This window comes from Rhamphochromis sp. 'chilingali' (assembly GCF_963969265.1).
Source record: "Rhamphochromis sp. 'chilingali' genome assembly, chromosome: 22".
Classification (NCBI taxonomy): Eukaryota; Metazoa; Chordata; class Actinopteri; order Cichliformes; family Cichlidae; genus Rhamphochromis; species Rhamphochromis sp. 'chilingali'.
In genome coordinates, this window is record NC_137950.1 from 4129120 (window position 1) to 4146925 (window position 17806).

The 17806-nt window shown below is 43.8% G+C and overlaps 1 protein-coding gene across 3 annotated transcripts in view; it reads right to left on the reverse strand.

The window, feature by feature from the left end:
• Positions 1–841: 841 nt before the first annotated feature.
• The window catches only part of LOC308390193 (CASK interacting protein 2), a 58745-nt gene continuing 41780 nt past the window's right edge, over positions 842–17806 (reverse strand). The window contains exons 11-22 of one of the 3 annotated variants that reach the window (XM_080871923.1): positions 17137–17254; positions 13550–13678; positions 13203–13289; positions 12288–12415; positions 12031–12106; positions 9406–9479; positions 9208–9318; positions 8705–8806; positions 8470–8608; positions 5997–8252; positions 5483–5720; positions 842–3156 (exon numbers count right to left, since the gene is read on the reverse strand). In XM_080871923.1, the coding sequence (XP_080728049.1) occupies positions 3060–3156; positions 5483–5720; positions 5997–8252; positions 8470–8608; positions 8705–8806; positions 9208–9318; positions 9406–9479; positions 12031–12106; positions 12288–12415; positions 13203–13289; positions 13550–13678; positions 17137–17254 (3555 nt within the window). In that variant the 3' untranslated portion in view covers positions 842–3059. The remainder of the gene's footprint in view (positions 3157–5482; positions 5721–5996; positions 8253–8469; positions 8609–8704; positions 8807–9207; positions 9319–9405; positions 9480–12030; positions 12107–12287; positions 12416–13202; positions 13290–13549; positions 13679–17136; positions 17255–17806) is intronic. The other 2 variants (XM_080871924.1, XM_080871925.1) reach the window with 2 other exon arrangements.

Below are 17806 nucleotides of genomic sequence, written 5' to 3' on the forward strand. Positions count from 1 at the left end.
CATCATATCCAATCAGGGTTTTTGTTTGTTTTATTAAGCCTCTTGGCCACAGAAAAATAACATAATGGTGGAGAAAGACAACAGTGGTAATAATTGTGTCTTTAGGGGACGATCGTGGCTCAAGAGTTGGGCGTTCGCCTTGTAATTGGAAGGTTGCCGGTTCGAGCCCCCGCTTGGTCAGTCTCGGTCGTTGTGTCCTTGGGCAAGACACTTCACCCGTTGCCTACTGGTGGTGGTCAGAGGGCCCGGTGGCGCCAGTGTCCGGCAGCCTCGCCTCTGTCAGTGCGCCCCAGGGTGGCTGTGGCTACAATGTAGCTTACCATCACCAGTGTGTGAATGTGTGTGTGAATGGGTGGATGACTGGATATGTAAAGCGCTTTGGGGTCCTTAGGGACTAGTAAAGCGCTATATAAATACAGGCCATTTACCCAACAATATAAAGGGATATGAGGTGACTGTTGTGTGAACTGCCTTGTAAGTTCACACTCCCTTTATTGCTAACAGCCAAACTATATTACCTACATATATTACTGTTATCACCATATCAACTTTTTATGGTGATGATGTACTTACAGCTGCTTCTACAGCCCCAAAAGAAAAAAATATTACATATTCCTTCAATTATCTTATGCAAATTAAAGCCATTTGATGTGACTGAACACAAAAAGCTGCTAAATGTACAGAGAGGAGGTTATGGATCAGCTGTAAACTGTAAACAATGTATGCATCAACTATATGGCACATCAAAAGCTCTGAATGAGAATGGCAAAAACAAATGAAAAATCTTGAAATAGTAATGCATATTTTATATTGACAAGCAAAACAACAGCACCCGGTCAGTACAAATCCCTTTAATTATTTCTGGTTTGACACAGAATTCAGAAGGAAACATTAATAAACAAAACAGAAGATCGAAACCACAGAGAAAAAAGCTGTTGCATGAATTTGAACATGCTTGGTATCTTAAAAAATGTAAAAACATGTCAGCTTCCATTAACCAAATCTTCCCAGCAAAGGTTTGGGAGAGAGATTCGACTCCATTTTTAAAATGAAGGCGTGCAGAGGAGTAAAAGAAGGAAGCCTAAAGATGGCTGAAGGTAATGACTTTTCTAAAAGAGCCCAATTAAAAAGAGAATGGCTCAAAAACAGATATTCCACTGGATAGTAAGTGAAGTATTGAGTCATGCAACAGCTTTTTTTTAAAAAGAGAATTTTAAAGTGAATTGGTACAGGAGTAACTGTCAGTGCTACAATAGATTTAGCATCTGCTGACAAATGTCTTCACTGCAGCAGGAACAAGCGAAGAACAAAACTCCAAAGTGAAGTTCTTATCAAACTTTGCTGGTTATTTACAGTTATGAGACTGGTCCCTGCTCGCTACGGAGGCTGAAGTATGCCAGAGTAATTTAACTGATACAAAACTCAAAGTAATCATTTTCTCAATTTACAACTCAGTTCTACAAATCAGACCAGTTTGATCCCACAAACTAAGTCTTCTATTTTCTTCTTTAACAACAAACAGTTTCTCCGGCCCCGGCTGAGCAGGTGAGTGAGCTGGTGGTGGACGCGGAGGTTGCTCAGCGGCCCTCCTCCGGGGAGCAGGAATGGGTGCAGGCACCAGCATGCACCAGCTGCTTCCACCTGAGGAGTGGGTACGGGTGTGGAGGCAGACGGCATCCTGGCTGGCCTCACCCTGGGGACCGGAGCAGATCGGACACCTGCCACTCCCATACAGCTGTGGTGCGCCGGCAGCGGTGTTGGCCAGGAACGGAGCCGAGCCGCCAGAATCATAATCACGTGCACTCGGTCTGGTCCTGCAGTTCATCCACTTCTCAGCGCGACACCGCCGCCTGCTCCCTCCGTGTGGCCACCAGCTCAGCCACCATTTGGGCCCCTCCCCTGCCCCGCCACAGAGTGTTTGTGACATATTTTGTGAGCCTATACTGCATTCAAAGACCTATAAGAGTGTAAGACAAAAGCAACTAATTGCTAAATGTTGTCAGAAAGCTGGCACATAAAACCTCTGTGGGATTTAGTCTGAACACTGCTGGAACAACATTTAACACTGAACGAAAAAAATGGGAACAGGAAATGCTAAACGACTGATTGTGAAATTAAAAAAATTTAAAGCCTCTTAAAAATTTGATGTCAAATTCACATCGAGTTTGTTCATTTAAATATATATAATCAAATATATAACTATCAGTTAATACGCCAATTAAACATTTTGGCAGCAAATGAAGACTCCATGTTCAGTCACTCTGAGTTCATTAACATGTTGCCTTCCACGAAATGTTTTGGCCACTGCTGAAATGAAACAGCGTGCTGACGGTACCATACCAACCTGAGATGAGCTCTGTTACTAAGTAACTTTAAAACCAATAAGCATCTGTTTTTACTGACAGTAACAGTGCTTTAAAGAACAACAACAACAAACACTTGTGTTAAAACAGGTCCACGCCAATCCATCGTACATTTATGAAATATAATTCTTTCCCTATATTAAACAATCATTTCCCCACGCTACAGACCATAAGCAGCAAAATATACATATTAGATCATCTTGCTAATATACAATAGAATGGGTTAAAGCAGCCAATAGGAACTCTTTTGGTTAAAAAAACCCCAACATATATAAGTATAAATATAATCACAGGTCAATATGTTAAGTATAAAGATATTTGACTACACACATAAACACGTGTCTGTATATACACAGGTTACATGGATACAATGGACTCTTATTCCCTTTTAGTGATACTGAAGATACTGAACAACATCGGGAAGCTCTTCTGGCGGCTGTTTGTACTCCCTCCAATAACTTTCCCAGGTGTGTGTCCTAAGGCGAAGTGCTCAAAAACAGAGGAAAAGCTGTGCAGGAAAGTCCTCAAATATTCACAAACTGATTGATCTTAAACCCCAGGAAGTGCTGAGCTCCACACTCTCTGTTCTTCCCAGCATCTAAGGTTCCCTCTGACCCCGTGCTCACTGTTTGGATTTCTGTCTGCTGCTCCCTTGAGACAGAAACTTTTTCTGTGTGCAGGACAGAAGTTGGGAGGTCACTCCAACATGGCGTCCAGTTGGTCGGCCAGGTCATCAAACATGTTGCCAATGTCATCCAGAATATTGCCTGCTGCCTTCACTGTGGTGCCCCCACTAGGAAACAGATGGGACAATGTGAAGTAAAAAAAGAGTTAAGCTAACTGTCAAATTAACTGGTGATTCAGAACAGCTATGAATGTGAGACAAAGTGTTTGTATAGAGAAAAAAGCACTATATGAATGCATGGTATCGTGTAGCTTGTAGTCAAGCACTCTGGCATGCACAATCACAGAAGCTCCACTACAACCATGTCTGTCTAAAACAGACCAATCACTTTAAGGACATCTTAGCCCCTGTCCCCACATCAGGCATGTTTGCTTTCTTTCCTGTGAAGATCACTAAAGCTCCTCGGCGGTCCTGGAACAGGATTATCCATTTAACTGTTTGCTGATCCTCAAACATTAGCTTTTCTTGTTTCAGGAATTTTATGACACTGTAATATTTTCATCACAAGATTTAGCGTCAGACTGGCGTTGTGTCCAGGGTGTATAACACCTTTCACCCCATGGTTGCTGGGATACGCTTCCTGTGACCCTGATAAGGATAAGTAGAAGAGAATGGATGAATAAATAGGTGGAAAATATATTCTTCTACGAGCGGTTGTGACATTATAACACGTGGGTCTGCAACAAAGCTAGCACGTCAAGGAAGCTTGTGTTTGTATTTGTGTAGCTATAGCTAGCTCTCAAGGCTGAGTATTAGTGATTATGGCTAAAACTAGACCCTCGGGAATGCTGCTGTATTCATTTCCTCAGCCACATGCCCTCAGTACTGAGCTGGGTGAGGCACTGAAACAGCTTGGCCATGGATGGCGGAGCTAGCTTGTCTGCTCCACAATCATTCATGGCCACTGCCTTGTGCAGTGACTAGGCCTTGCAGACAGATTTGTCATCAGCATTTGAGTTAATTTTCTCAGCCTGACATTTGAAATGCTAAATTTAAATGAGTCTGGTCTCCCTTTCAGGCTGACTGAGACCACTCATGGTGTAAGACTTCTTTCCACATGCTGACCTTATGATGGCAAATAGTGTGTACTTCAGAGATAAACCCAACTATAGTAAAGTGGTTCTGCGCCTTAACCCAGCCTCTGTGCCTAAGGTTAGGGAGTCTACCTATTGTTACCTCGCTCTCAGGCTATAAGCCCCTGCCATCTGCTGATGAGAACGAGAGGCGGCTTAATTCGCTGTGGCCTGTCTGAGAATTATGCATTTATGTAGACAGAAATAAGGGAATTGTAAAAAGCAATCAGCTCTCTGTGTTCCAGGCTCCTTGGCACATAGGGAAGCCTATACCAGCTGTCACAGTGGGTGGTAGACGATATTGTGATGGCATATGAATGCCAGGGATAGCAACCTCCTGCGCACCTGCGTGCACATTCTACCTCATGGGCCCTTTTTAAGGGTGTTTCTTGGCAGGAGCATCTGTGCAGCTGCTAGTTGGAAATTTCTACATACATCTGTTAGGTTTTACTGCCTTAACATTAACCTTCACTGGCACACTCAGTGCTTACTGTGGGCTCTTAAATTTGTGTGAGGTGGTGCTCTTCCTGGGTGGAGAAGTTATAGTGTTTGGACCATGCAATCTCAGAGGGGTCTACATCTACCATAGTGAGCTACCAAGAGAGGTTTGACAGACAACCTTGGCTACTATCATAACTTTGCAAACTGAGTTTGGCTCATTGCAGCGCCCATTTGCATGGACATCAGGAAGAACTACTTTGGGTATGGGTCCAAGGGCTGTTATAAAGGGGGTCATGCCAAAGGGCGCTTTTCAAAGTGGAATACCAAGCGAGGTTTGAAAGAGAACCAGGTTTACTCTAGTAACCTCTCTTTTCATCAGTGTGGAGCAACAAATAACTAGAGAACTAAACAAAGGACAAAGTTAATGCTCGAGGACCTTCACTGAATTCTGCAGATGTTTTTGGCATTTTCCCTGTTGCTAAATTTAGAGTTAGCATGAGCAGTGCAGTGCCAACTACACTGAGACTACATGTTTCTATCCGTGATAACATTTGGCCTTCTCTCAATTTTAGAAACTTGAAAAAAAGAGGGCAGGTGCTAAAACAAAGAAGACAAAAGAAAAACTGAAAAAGAAATTTTGTTTTGTTTTTTTCTTTGGAGATTCATGATTTCAAGTTTTCCACAGGTTATATAGACTGACAACAGTAAAGCTTGTAGACGGTGTCCTCACTAGGGACTTTAGTTACAGCCCAGCAGCTGATCTGTCAGATCTGCTGCATGTTCACAAGGAACAGTTCAAACAACCAGTGCAAACCAACGGTTACCGCGGTACCACAGCTCAGCAATCAGTATGAAGAGCACAATATTATCATTCCAGGTAAAGCACACCACCCCAACTACACCAATACAATACTTCTTACCCGTCCACATTGGTCCCCTGTGCCAGTTTGGTCTCCACTACTTTGAGAGCAGCTTCCAGTGATGTACTAGTTTGCTCTAGTTTCTTCTGGGCCAGCATCTCCACACTGGCCACACCAGGCGGAGTTACCCATCCTTTTCCTGGCTGACTGGGTGGTGCCGAGGGTGGGCAGCAAGAGTTCAGGAATGGTGACGGTGGAGCAGCAAAGGCAACACTTTGAGCCATGCTGAGATTCGGACCTGAGGAACAATAAATATTATGTAACCATCAAAAAGAAGCTCGCTGTTAGGAAACAAGTTTAACCTCTTAACATCCACCAGATCACTGGTCGCCCATCTAGAATTGGTGTAGGGACTGGATTATGTTTACACCCGGCCATTTTTATAGCAACTTTAAAAGCTTTAACAAGAAAACCGTCATGCCAAAATTAATCTGAAAGAGTGGATTTGAAAATGTGGCTAAAACAAAAGCCAACTGATGGCCTTGTTGGTATTATATCTTCTTTTCATTGTTACCTGCTGTTGCTGCATAGGTGTTCTGAGGGAGTCTTGACACAGCGACGGCTTTCTGTGGACTCTCAGGTTCGGACGTGAAGGTCTGTCTGTGTTTCGCAGGTTTTGGACTGGACATACAAGTCTGAATGTACATGTTGCTTTTCAGCTTTGGGGAGACTGTGTGAATCTGTACGCTCGTGAGGTTAGGGATGGCTGTTTGTCCACTTGGTTGCAATGGCGAAACAGTTTTTTGAGGAGTTGTTGGTTTGCTGTTGGGGGTTTGTTTGAGGGGACTGGGAGGTTTTGAGGACACTGGAGGCTTTGGGCCTTTGCCCATTGATCCTATCCTCTGGAAAACATTGTGTGGCCTCTGAGCTTCATCGTCACTCAGTGTACTGATGTTATTTTGCATGTGGAGGCTGTTGGGTTCTGGGTGCTTGTTGTTTCTGTGTGGGGTGCTAACCTCTTCAGGAGTGGACGCGTCTTTGTCTTTGGGTTTGTGCCGTCTTTTCACCGTGTCAGACTCCTTTAGATTGAACTCTGGGAGTTCAAGGCTGTCTGGGGTCTGCACCGCCTCTGAAGGAGTTTTAACTTCAGCACCCGGCTGACTAACGACTGCTATCCTGGGTCGCTGTTTGATAGTCAGGTTGCCTTCTTCAGCAAACGGTAGATGGTCCTTGGACCTGTGCTTGGGAGATGCAGCAGCACTCTTTGATATGTGTTCAGTTTTCTTTGCTTTCACTTCCTCACCAGAGTCTCTCTCTGTACTTCTACCTCTTTGTCTATTGAAGTCTCCTTCTGTCCTTTCACTTCCTACCCTCCTAAGGCCCCCGAGACCCAAGGCTGGGACAGGTTTGGAGTGCTGAGTGATGGTGTGAGAAGGAAATCCACGTGGGATCGGTGAGGAAACAGGGCTGAATGCAGGTGAAACAGGGAGGTGGGCTGGTGGTATATCTATTCTTCTAGATGGGCTACTGCTGCTGCTGCCTTCAAGCCTGGCTGCGATACTCCTCACACTGCCTGCACTCTCCATCTCTACCCCTTCCTTCACCTCTGGCTCCACTCCTTGGTGGTTTCCTGGTTGACACACACGGGTGTCGTTTACCGAGCTCATCCTCTTAGGTGGGGGTGGAGGCGGACCTTTGCGTCGAGAGCGCACAGCAAAGGAGTGGCTACGGTTGATGTGACGTTGGGCCCCTAGAGGACTTGCATGGCCACGTCCCGGCCTGCGTGACATGGTGGCATAAGATGGCATGACCGCAGAGGAAGCAGAGGTACAAGGGGAAGTGGGATTGTCGTCTTCATCTGGCTCACCATCTGACAGAGCATAGCGATTCAGGCTTTGCGAGCGCTTCTTTTGTGGGCCTTTTTGAGTTTCATTGGCTGGGCCCTGTACAAGTAAGGGCCCCAGCAGCGGGACAGCCCCAGGCAGTGGCTTGGAAAGTAGTCGTGGAGCCCCACTGACTACTTCTGCTTGAGCTTGGATATAACTGAAAGCCTTCTGTGTCGGAGAAGCTTGCGGGGATGGTGAAGATGGGGAGGAGGGTGGGTGTTGTTGAGGCTGATAAGGGCGGTTAGGAGACTGGAAGTGTTTGGCTTTAGGTGGGACAGCTGGGTAGGCAAAGCGGGGCATCTTGCTGGGGGTCAGTGGAGGTGTGAGAGGGGAGAAGGGGATTTTATTTGGGATAGCAGAATGACTCTGATACACCCATGACTCACTGGGTCTCTGTCTACTTCTGCCTCCAGGACTGCTTCTTCCACTCTTCACCTCCTCCCCTGCTCCACTACTTAAACTCTCCTCAGACCGGCTCGATGTCCTGGCTGAAGACAGTACGGCCTGCTGATCCTGACAATGAGCCAAATTTACATTTCCAGAGTTCCCAGATTTCCCTGAGCCCCGCGAACGCATGCCAATGCTCTCTTGACTGACTGACATGGCAGTCCCACCTGCAACAGAGGACACACCTTTAATGCTGAACATCTCAGCGGGACCTCCACCCGCCTTTCCCATCATTGCACTCTGTAGCTCCACGCTTAGCTCGCTGTCCTGGAAGGAAAGGAGGGCTCTGGGAGTACGAGGGGAGGAGCAACAGTCATTGGATGGAGTGTCAGCGTGTGCCTGAGCATTGTGTGTCGGCGCGTGTTCGATAACCACCAGCTCGAGAGCAGCAGGCAGCTTTTGTCTGAGAGTTTCGCCTCCGGTTCTGTCGGCATGGTTACGAGAGCGATGCAGGTCACACAGTCTCTTCACTGCTAACATTAGTTTCTTCTGATGACCTGAAACACACAGATTTATTTATTTATTACAGAGCTCAAAAAGATTTAATAAAAGTGATCAAACATTCCCCTTCTGTGCTTTGACAATGTCACAAGCAGTCACAGCACACAAAAGATTCAGTTTCAAAGCCTATGAGGCAGCGTACACCCCGGACCAGTCACCGATCAGAGAAGTTATTAGCAGAAGTTATTATAGAAAATTATAGAAATTCCTCACCCAGTTTAGTAATGCCTATCTCCTGCAGGTCCTCCCAGGTGATGTCCTTGACAATGGCAATGGAGTCATAGCCATTGTCACACAATCTTTTCTGGTACTGAGGCAATCCAATCACACTCAGCCATTCCCCCAGGTCCGACTGAACACGACAACACAGACAAAATTTACAATGGCTGCAAGAGCCAGCTGTTTACATGATGTATATGGCAAATAAGAGGGAGGACTGATTTCTCACAGGAATGTAATCTGGGAGCCACTCAGGAATGCTCAGCTTGCTAATCTCCATCGATATCTTCTTCCTGTGGCCTGGTTTGGTCACTCCGATAGCTGTAAGATCCTGAAGAATATCCACGCAAATAATGAGTGAATCATTAACATAACCAACAAATGAAAGAATCAACAACAAATCAATTAAATAACTGTACTTTAGCCAAGAGAAATCATTTTTTCATCTGTAAAAAAAGAGTGTAAAAAAAGAGTGCTTTAGTTGCAGTCATGTCAAGTTTTCAATGGACTTCTTAAACCTTTTTTTTTTTTAAACATACATATCAGGCTCAGAGGGTTTCAGGCTGAAATGGAACCTATTCATTTTCATATTACTTCACAAAACAGTCATCCCAAGGTTTTATGTAAAAAAAGAAGAAGCAAAAAACAAACACAACTTTAAAGTACAAAGAACAAAGAAAAGTCTAACGGCATAGAGCTAAAAATGCTGAAAATTGTAACATAAATACACACCTCGGGGGTCATTCTGCTGATGGTGGGTACATCATATCCTGCACTGATGAAGCTGGACGTGTACTGCTCGAGCTGGAACCCACACAGCCACTGGTAGATAGCTTCTGAATCCTAACGACAGAGAGGAGATTCATTTCCAAAACCTCTGTGTGTAGAAAACATTTACGCAAACTTGCACAACTCTAAAACTCAGCTCACCTTGCCTTCCAAAAGCTGTTCAGGCCTCACAAAGTCTTTCTGAGGAGTGCCGTTAACCTGTTGGCGGGAACCACCTAAAAAACACACACAATTAATCCTGTGGGATGTGTTTTGTGATGAGTGCGTGGAGGAAGACAGACACTGGAGGAAAAACAAGACGAACCCAAAAAAAGACAGCCATGTTTTCAAAGTAACAAGATTCTGCTTTGTGACAGCAAGAGATCAATCCGGTCTGCATTAGTTGAGTCATGTTAAATCGTTCTTTTCCAAGCAGCTGTGTGACTGAGTGGGGCTGTCACGTCTCTCCGGGTGAGTGAAGCTGTGCCATCTACCAGATCTCATACACCCCTCACTCATCTTATTTACAGTCATTATATACTCAGATCTCAGAGGAACGATACTTTGTTGCCAACTGCTCCAATTTCACTTCTCTTCTTGCCCAAGGCTGAGTCTTTTTTTTCCGCTCTTCTAGTCCTTTCTCACAACAACATTTGATCTTTTCATTTCTCAATAACTTTTATTTAAGACCTCTTACAGACACGCAGATACACCTTGTAACAGGGCAATAAGTAATATAAGACACTGCACTGTCAAGATGTTCCTGGGAGATGAGTTAACTTATTCAGCATGATAATCACCCATCAAAACAACGCAGTCGTGCTTCTTGCGACATGCTCTTTGTACAAGATGGAAAGAGATGAGGAATTTGTGTCATTGTACTGTGGAAAAGTACAACTACAATTCAAATACAGTCAGTTACATTTCTAGGTTAGTGATCGCCCATCAAATCAAGAATGGTTTTAAAGGTGGAGGCAACTGACATTTTTTTTCTCTCCTCAGCTTTTCTGACTGTTTTTCACTAGTTTTGCATTTGGATAGGAATAGAGGTTGTGCAGGTAGTCCAACTCAATACATGCTATTGCCAGAAGGTTTGCTGTGTCTCCCGGCATAGTCTCAAGAGCATGGAGGAGATTACAGCAGACGGGCAGTCACTGTAGGAGAGCTAGACAGGGCTGTAGGTCCTTAACCCATAAGCAAGATTGGTATCTCCAGGCTTCCTGAAGGGCTTTCACGTGTTTTCCAGTCTTTGCACCCAACTATTTCCAACTGTTTGATTTTTTTAAGCCACTTAAGTCTGACCACGACTCATTCAAGTACAGCATAAGAGGAACTCAATGATCAAATGTAAAACAGTTTTTCATCTTATTATTTATTTATCTTTTATCTGCCCACAACAGACAACAAGCAAAGAAAGAAAGGTTGAAATATTGACAATAACTATCAGACTGTGGCAAAAACACAATTTCTTTCCCATTTCTTTAGCTGAATCTATCAAAAATGTCGAAGATAACAAAGTTTGGCAGGCATAAAATTATATTTCTGCACCAATAAGGTGATTCCCAATGAAATATTAACCAAAAATTTGGAATGCAGTGGGTCCTTTAAAACAGGATCGAACCCTTTCTCCTCTGACAAAACGTCAAACATCATGTCAAATTATAACAACGGTCTTACCCCTGAGAAAAAACGAGAGCCGGAGAGCTCCTGATGTCTCACACTTCATCCTTCCCTCCACCTATCCTTCGTGCAGGGCAGACATCAGCTCCTCTTCCCTGTCTTCCTTCCTCTTTCTCAGGCATTTAACAGATGTCTTTTGCTCCTGATGCTCCCTGTCTCCTCCCTCTTCTCCTGCACTTTAACCCCCCCTTCCGATTCACCCTGAGGTCAACGGGAATTCTCTGCTTCTTTGAGTGTTAACATTTGAAAAGCCTTATCTCAGCAGAATGAACTTAAGTTCTGAAAATACTGTAAACATGCAATCCTGCACCTGCCATTATACCTGACAGCAGAGCACATTTCTCCAGGCCTTTAGTGTTTCTTGTGAAGTAGTGATCTGGGCTTTTATGGCTTGCGTAGATGAAAGAAGATGCTGGTTTTATTGGCTTCAGTGGTGAAGTAAAGTATGGTAAGCATTTACTGTCCCCCTCCATCTCATTTCCTTTCAGACCATCAACAAAAACAGCAGAACAATGCTCTATGATCCCTGCACACAGCAGCCCCGTGGTTTCTAAAGATACAACCCTTTTATGGTTGAAAGATTCATAGGCCAGTATTAAGTAGATAAAGAAACAAAAAAAACATTCTTCTGTAAAAGAAGAATCGGGTGGCTGTAGCTCAGGAGGTAGAGCCACCCCCGATCTACTGATCGGAAGGTTGGTGGTTCGATCCCTGGCTCCTCCAGTCTGCACGTCAAGTATCCTTGGGCAAGATACTAACCCCAGGTTGCTCTCTGATGCATCCATCGTGTGAATGTACCTAGAAAGCACTATGTATAGAGAAAGTGCTCGTGAGAATGGGTGTGATTGGGTGAATGTGGCATGTTGCATACAGCGCTTTGAGTACTCCGGGAGAGTAGAAAAGTGCTATATAAGAATCAGTCCATTTACCATCTACCATTTAAAAGGTCAGGTAAAACAACTGGACTGAAAAAGCAGCCAACCCGCAAAAGAAAAACTCTGAAAGACCTTCAGAAAGTCTGGGACCTTGGAAGAATCACAGCTAACAGAATTATTATTATTGTCAAACAGAGTCACCGAATGAAACATCTGTCATCTTCTTACTAACCTGTGGATCCATCAACCTGTGTGCTGTGGTCCACTCCTATAACGCGGTCCCTTGATTCGCCAGCAGAGGGAGCCAGCTGCACACACAAAACAAAGGCGTACTCAACGATAGAGAAAAGTACTTTAGTGCATTACTGACATCCTCCACACTTTGTTCATTTCTGTTACTATTAGTGAAACTGTCTGCTGTCGACATATGAAGCAGAGCATCTCCTTGTTTTTTAGTGTCCACCTTGGTTGTCTCTGTGCATATCTGACCTTGCCAGCGTCATTGTTGTGGCAGCAATGAATCCCATTCTGTTTGTGGCCGCTCTCTGAGCTCTGACCACTCCCTGCACTGCGGCTGCTACCAACACTGCCGGCGCTGCCGACACTGTTTCTGTCACCTGAGAAGAGCAAAGAAAGCAAAACAGAGAGAGATGACAGACTGACAGGAGACCTGTGGAGTGTCTGAGTTAGGAGACAATTGTAGCCGGCAGTTTATAGGTTATATATTTATATGTGCTGCCTACTGTACTAAAAATAAGTAAATAAATAAATACATAAAAACTATTAAGTCCTATTTATTACTGAAGGATTTATTGCCTCACCATACAGATTGAATCGATGCAAGGTGTTTGTTAGTAAGTTGTTTTATGCTAAGCAAGGCTAATCACGCTCTGCCACTAGCTCCATATTTAACAAAAAGATGCTAATATCAAGCTTCTTATGTATGTAAAGAATTTTCAACGTTTATGAAATTATTAAAACATTATGTTTTAGTGGAATCGACATTCTCTCTGTTCAGGAAATAACAATATATATTACATAGTAGAAGAAAAACATTAATATGTTTGCGGAGATTTTCAGAGAATAAGAGGAAGCTCCAACATGCTTAAAAGAAGAAGAACTTAAAAAGAGACCTTCATGCTGCTCCCTCATAGTAATGTCCTGCTGCAAGAGAACTGGTTATGGTTGCTGGATTGTTAGATGTGTATAAAGCAGAGGGGTGGGATTTGAAGGGTTAGCATGGTAAGGTCAAAACTCTGGTATATAAAAGGATAAAACAGGAATAAGCTTCTTTAAAAAGACCCAGTTTATCAAAAATGTGGTGACTTGACTGGTCTACAAGTTCACCGGCGATTGGGGTTTCGGTGGGTGGGGTATTAGGGGTTTAGGACCACACACTCTTACCAGTGGGAGAGCTCCTGAGGACCCAGATTTCCTGAGTGGGGCTAGCAGAACTAGCTGGGGTTGAGAGCTGACTGCCCAATGGAGCACCTAATAAACACACACACTTTAGACAAACGTTCACGGTACACTCTGCCTACTGCAGAACCGGAGCTGGGACTGGATCTATCAAGCTGACACAGCATCAGGGAAAGTTTTTTCATCAAGAAAAAACTGGGATTGGGGTGCTGTTTGGGAGCATATGGACAGAAACATTCCTGTCCAACAATCCTTGCCTTGCCTGGGATAACGTGAATCCACCGCAGGTGGTAAAACAGGGAAAAGGTTGGTGAGTGCATCTGTGTGTGTACCTGCAGGGTCATAGCCAAGGATGTATAAGTCATCAGTCTGAGGGGCAGGGCCGTGACTCGAAGGAGGAGCTCCGGACACAAAGTGTTGTCGTTTGCAAGGCATTGAAGCTTGGCGGAAGAGCATGCCTCCTACGGCCAGGGAGACAGGTTTGGTTTGAGGTGGACATGCATGAGTGAGGGAAAGCAGATAATGCACATGCGTGTTCGGTGGCAGTTTGAAATGCATGCACAGGCATCGAAAGCTCTTTAACCATGCAATGAAGAGCTATGAATATCATCAACTTTAACATTTGTCTCCGTCATGTATTCTTTTTCATTGAGTACATGGAACAACAACTAAAAACAGACAGATCCCCTCTCGGTAAATCCCCTCTACAGTTACATAACAGGCTGCTGAATGGAAGTTTAAGATCACCAAAGACACTGAGAAGGCTTACTCTTCCTTAGTGTGGTATTGGTCTCTGTTTGCTGACATCACTGACATTATCACAGAGCTCAGACACACTATTGCACAGGTGCACACAACCTGCTGAGTTTGCCTCATAAGCAAAGAGCCCATCACCAACTTTGAGGCGAACTCTCTTCTTTCGTCTCTTTCCTCAAGCATGAGCAGTCTCACACACACACGCCCACACACACAGAATACCCCGATGTAGGCTGTGAAGGCTTTAACACTGAGCTGACACTTTGCAATCTGGCCATAGTAATCCTATTAATGTGTTTCTCCGTGAGACTGTCGTGTGTGTGTGTGTGTGGACTGGCTTGTTGAAGACACAGAAGTGTGCACTCATGTCTGGAGCTGTTTTTGGAGCCCTGACTGTGCTGGTCTCTCTGTGCTAGAAAGTCGGGGGTTTTACAGCTGCAAACAAGTGAGGAGCTCATATTCACAGGGATTAAATTTGTTGATTTACAAGCATGCTGAATTCTCCAGCGGCCATGTCTGCAAACATGATAGATCCTGCTCGTGTACAAGTGTGGAGATATTTTGGTAGCCCAGATATATAAGAGTCGTCATGGGTCAAATTAGGTGTTATCAACACCAAAATACAGTTGTCTGAATTCATGTCCACAATAAATGTGTTTGCCCAGGCTGGTGGTACTTCAGGGGTCCGTTCTTCGTACCTCGCTTACTACATCCAAGATCAAATCATCGCGCTAACTTTGAGATCGCTATCCCGGTTCTCCGAACACACCTGTTGTTGACGATTAGTACAGCTGGATGAAGTAATGTGAGATCACTGGGTGTCGTAAAAGGGGCTACGCATCGATAGTAGAAACATTGATCGGCAACCCTTTGATTGGTCGGCGAAAATGTCGAAGGAGCGCGCTCAGTATTTTTCGGCAGCAGAGCAAGAACTCTTGAGTGAGGGATTTCAGGAGTTTCAGAGTTTAATTAAAACGCAAGGGAACACTGCAAAGGCTGCAAAAGCAAGGAGAGAGGGCTGGCAGGAAGTTGCTGACAAATTAAACTCGTAAGTAATTTAATAATAACAATAATAATGGATTGGATTTATATAGCGCTTTTCAAGGCACCCAAAGCGCTTTACAATACCACTATTCATTCACTCTCACATTCACACACTGGTGGAAGCAGCTACAGTTGTAGCCACAGCTGCCCTGGGGCAGACTGACAGAAGCCAGGCTGCCATATCGCGCCATCGGCCCCTCTGGCCAACACCAGTAGGCGGTAGGGTAAATTCATTATATTAAATTACATTATATATTATATTATAATATGTTATATTATATCCTCTTTCACATTAGAGCCACAACAGGACCCACTAGAACATGGGAACAAGTAAAAGTGAAATATAAGAATATTCTACAGAATGGTAATATTTATCACTTATATTGCTTTTAGTCTCTTGGAAAGAGAGCCTGAAATAATCTGTTTGTTTGTTCATAACAGCAACCAAGAAAAGGGCAGAGCAAAAAAAGACAGGTGGTGGTCCTGCACCCCCTCGTCAACAAGTTGGTTAAGTAAATAATACCCTCACGGGAAAATCGACATCTCTCTATGAGCACACTGTCGCGCTGAGCTAAAGGATCCTGTCTATCCCGCAATATACGCTGAATCTGAAAACTCTCCTTATCAATCTTGCACCTTCCGCAATGGGTGGCTCGCGTAAACGGACAGGACATGGCTGCAACAGACTTCCCAAATCCACCTTCGCTTTTATAGCCGTGGTCTCTCATCTTGATTACACAAAGTAATTTGCAATTGCTACTCTGAAATATGAATTACATCTGTAATAATCACATGCATGTAATAGAATGTTAATAGTACATTTCCCTTTTTTAGGAAATGACCTGTATGTATCTGTCTGAAATCAATAAATGGATCAAGTGCTGCATTATCTTTAGTTACATTGATGTTATTTATTTATGGTGAAACAGTGGTGGAATATCGCTGTTGCTTTCGTATAAATGAAGCGGACATACCTGCGTGGCCGCGATCTAATCCTGTTTACATAAAGTAAACCTGCTCCCGAGCAGATTTACGCTTACGGCTCTGTTGCTATGACAGCAAGTCCCGGATGAGCTTCGGGGAACCGAACGATCCAAGATCAGGCGAAATCGTCAACAATCTAATCCAGCTAACTTACTTAGCGAGGTACGAAGAACGGGCCCCTGGACTACAAAAATAAACAAGTAAACAAATAAATAAATATGAAACTTGACAGATATTTTCATGTCTCAGATAATTATATGAATATGAGACCTGGCACTTCCTCTTATTTCTCAGCAGTATTTCTGAGCCCTTTTAGTATGTTTTAGTTCACTGGGGTTTTTTTGTTTGTTTGTTTTTTTAACATTTTGTAAAACTATTGGGAATTTCTATTGAAATGACACAAATTAAATGAAAAAGGTAGGCTTGGTATTTCATGTGAAATTGTACAGTGCACATGTACACTGTTCAAAAAAATTAAAGGAATACTCTGAAAACACATCAGCTCTCAACAGTGAAAGAAAATCATGCTGTATGTCTACACTGATATGAAATGGGTAATGTGTTAGCAATTAAGGGATGGCACATAGTTTGATGGAAATGTTCTTGTTAAAAGGGGGGTTTTCCTTTCCACTGTCGCCAAACAGCCGCTGTATAAATAAAACTAAATTGAACTGAATTGAAATTGAATTCAAATGAAAATGATTATCCAGATGTTGTTAAGCATCCATTTAAGCACATAGGATAGCTTAGTGTTCTAGAGGATCTCCTCCCAGATGTGGACCAAAGCATCACTGAGCTCCTGGACCATCTGAGGTGCAACCTGGCGGCGTTGGATGGATCGAAGATAATATCCCAGCAAAGAGACACAGCAAACCTTGTGGCAATGGCATGTATTGAGTTGGACTGGACTGGATACAGGTTGCCATGTACACAAAATTCAAAGTATGCCACTGTAAACTGAAGATGCAAACCAAGGTGCCGTCCTCTCTGTTCACCGTCTTGCTAACTGGATAACTCTACAACTACTGAGAGGAGCACAACTATAATACTTGCATAAATATTCTGGAGTGTATTAATGTTAATTATTAATAAGGTAACTGATGTTTATGCAGGTGTGAATAAGCTATTTATTTACCTGCTCTTTTGCTGAGGACCTCCACCACTGAAGGGGGGAAAAAGCCCACCCGGTCTGTCCCCCGCTGGGTGTCATGGATGTGACCTTTCCACCGGCCGTCTGAGTGCTGCTCCAGGACCTGTCAGCAAGAAGCCATGAGAACACTTCATTACAAATGGCATTAGTCTTGGTATACTTCACAGTCCCAGCAATTGATACAGTCATATGAACACTATGGGCGTTGATTAAAACAAAAAAATGCTATGTGTTAGCAAAAATACAATAGCTTTAAGCATGCATGTTGTGTGCGACACCCACAGGCATGCACTTAAGTCCATAATGAGTGGGCCAGTAGGCTGGAAATACACTATCTATTCATTGTGAGTATTAGCAAAGCGCCTCGAGAGAAGAAAAACAAACACCTCTGCTTTCTGGCAGAGTAAGAGACAACAGCATACAAGTTCAAACACAACTCTCAGATGTCCCTATGACTCACATAAATATATCAAAATACACAGCAGAGAGCACATAAAGACATGAACACACGAATTAGAGCAAACTGTGATAATGATGCTGATAATGAGAGACACAGCAGCAGCAAGTTTGTGCCTGTTCCTCTGCTGTGGTCTCCTGCTTTGGAGTACATGAAATTACCCTGAAACATACCACACAAATCCTAACAACAAGGCTT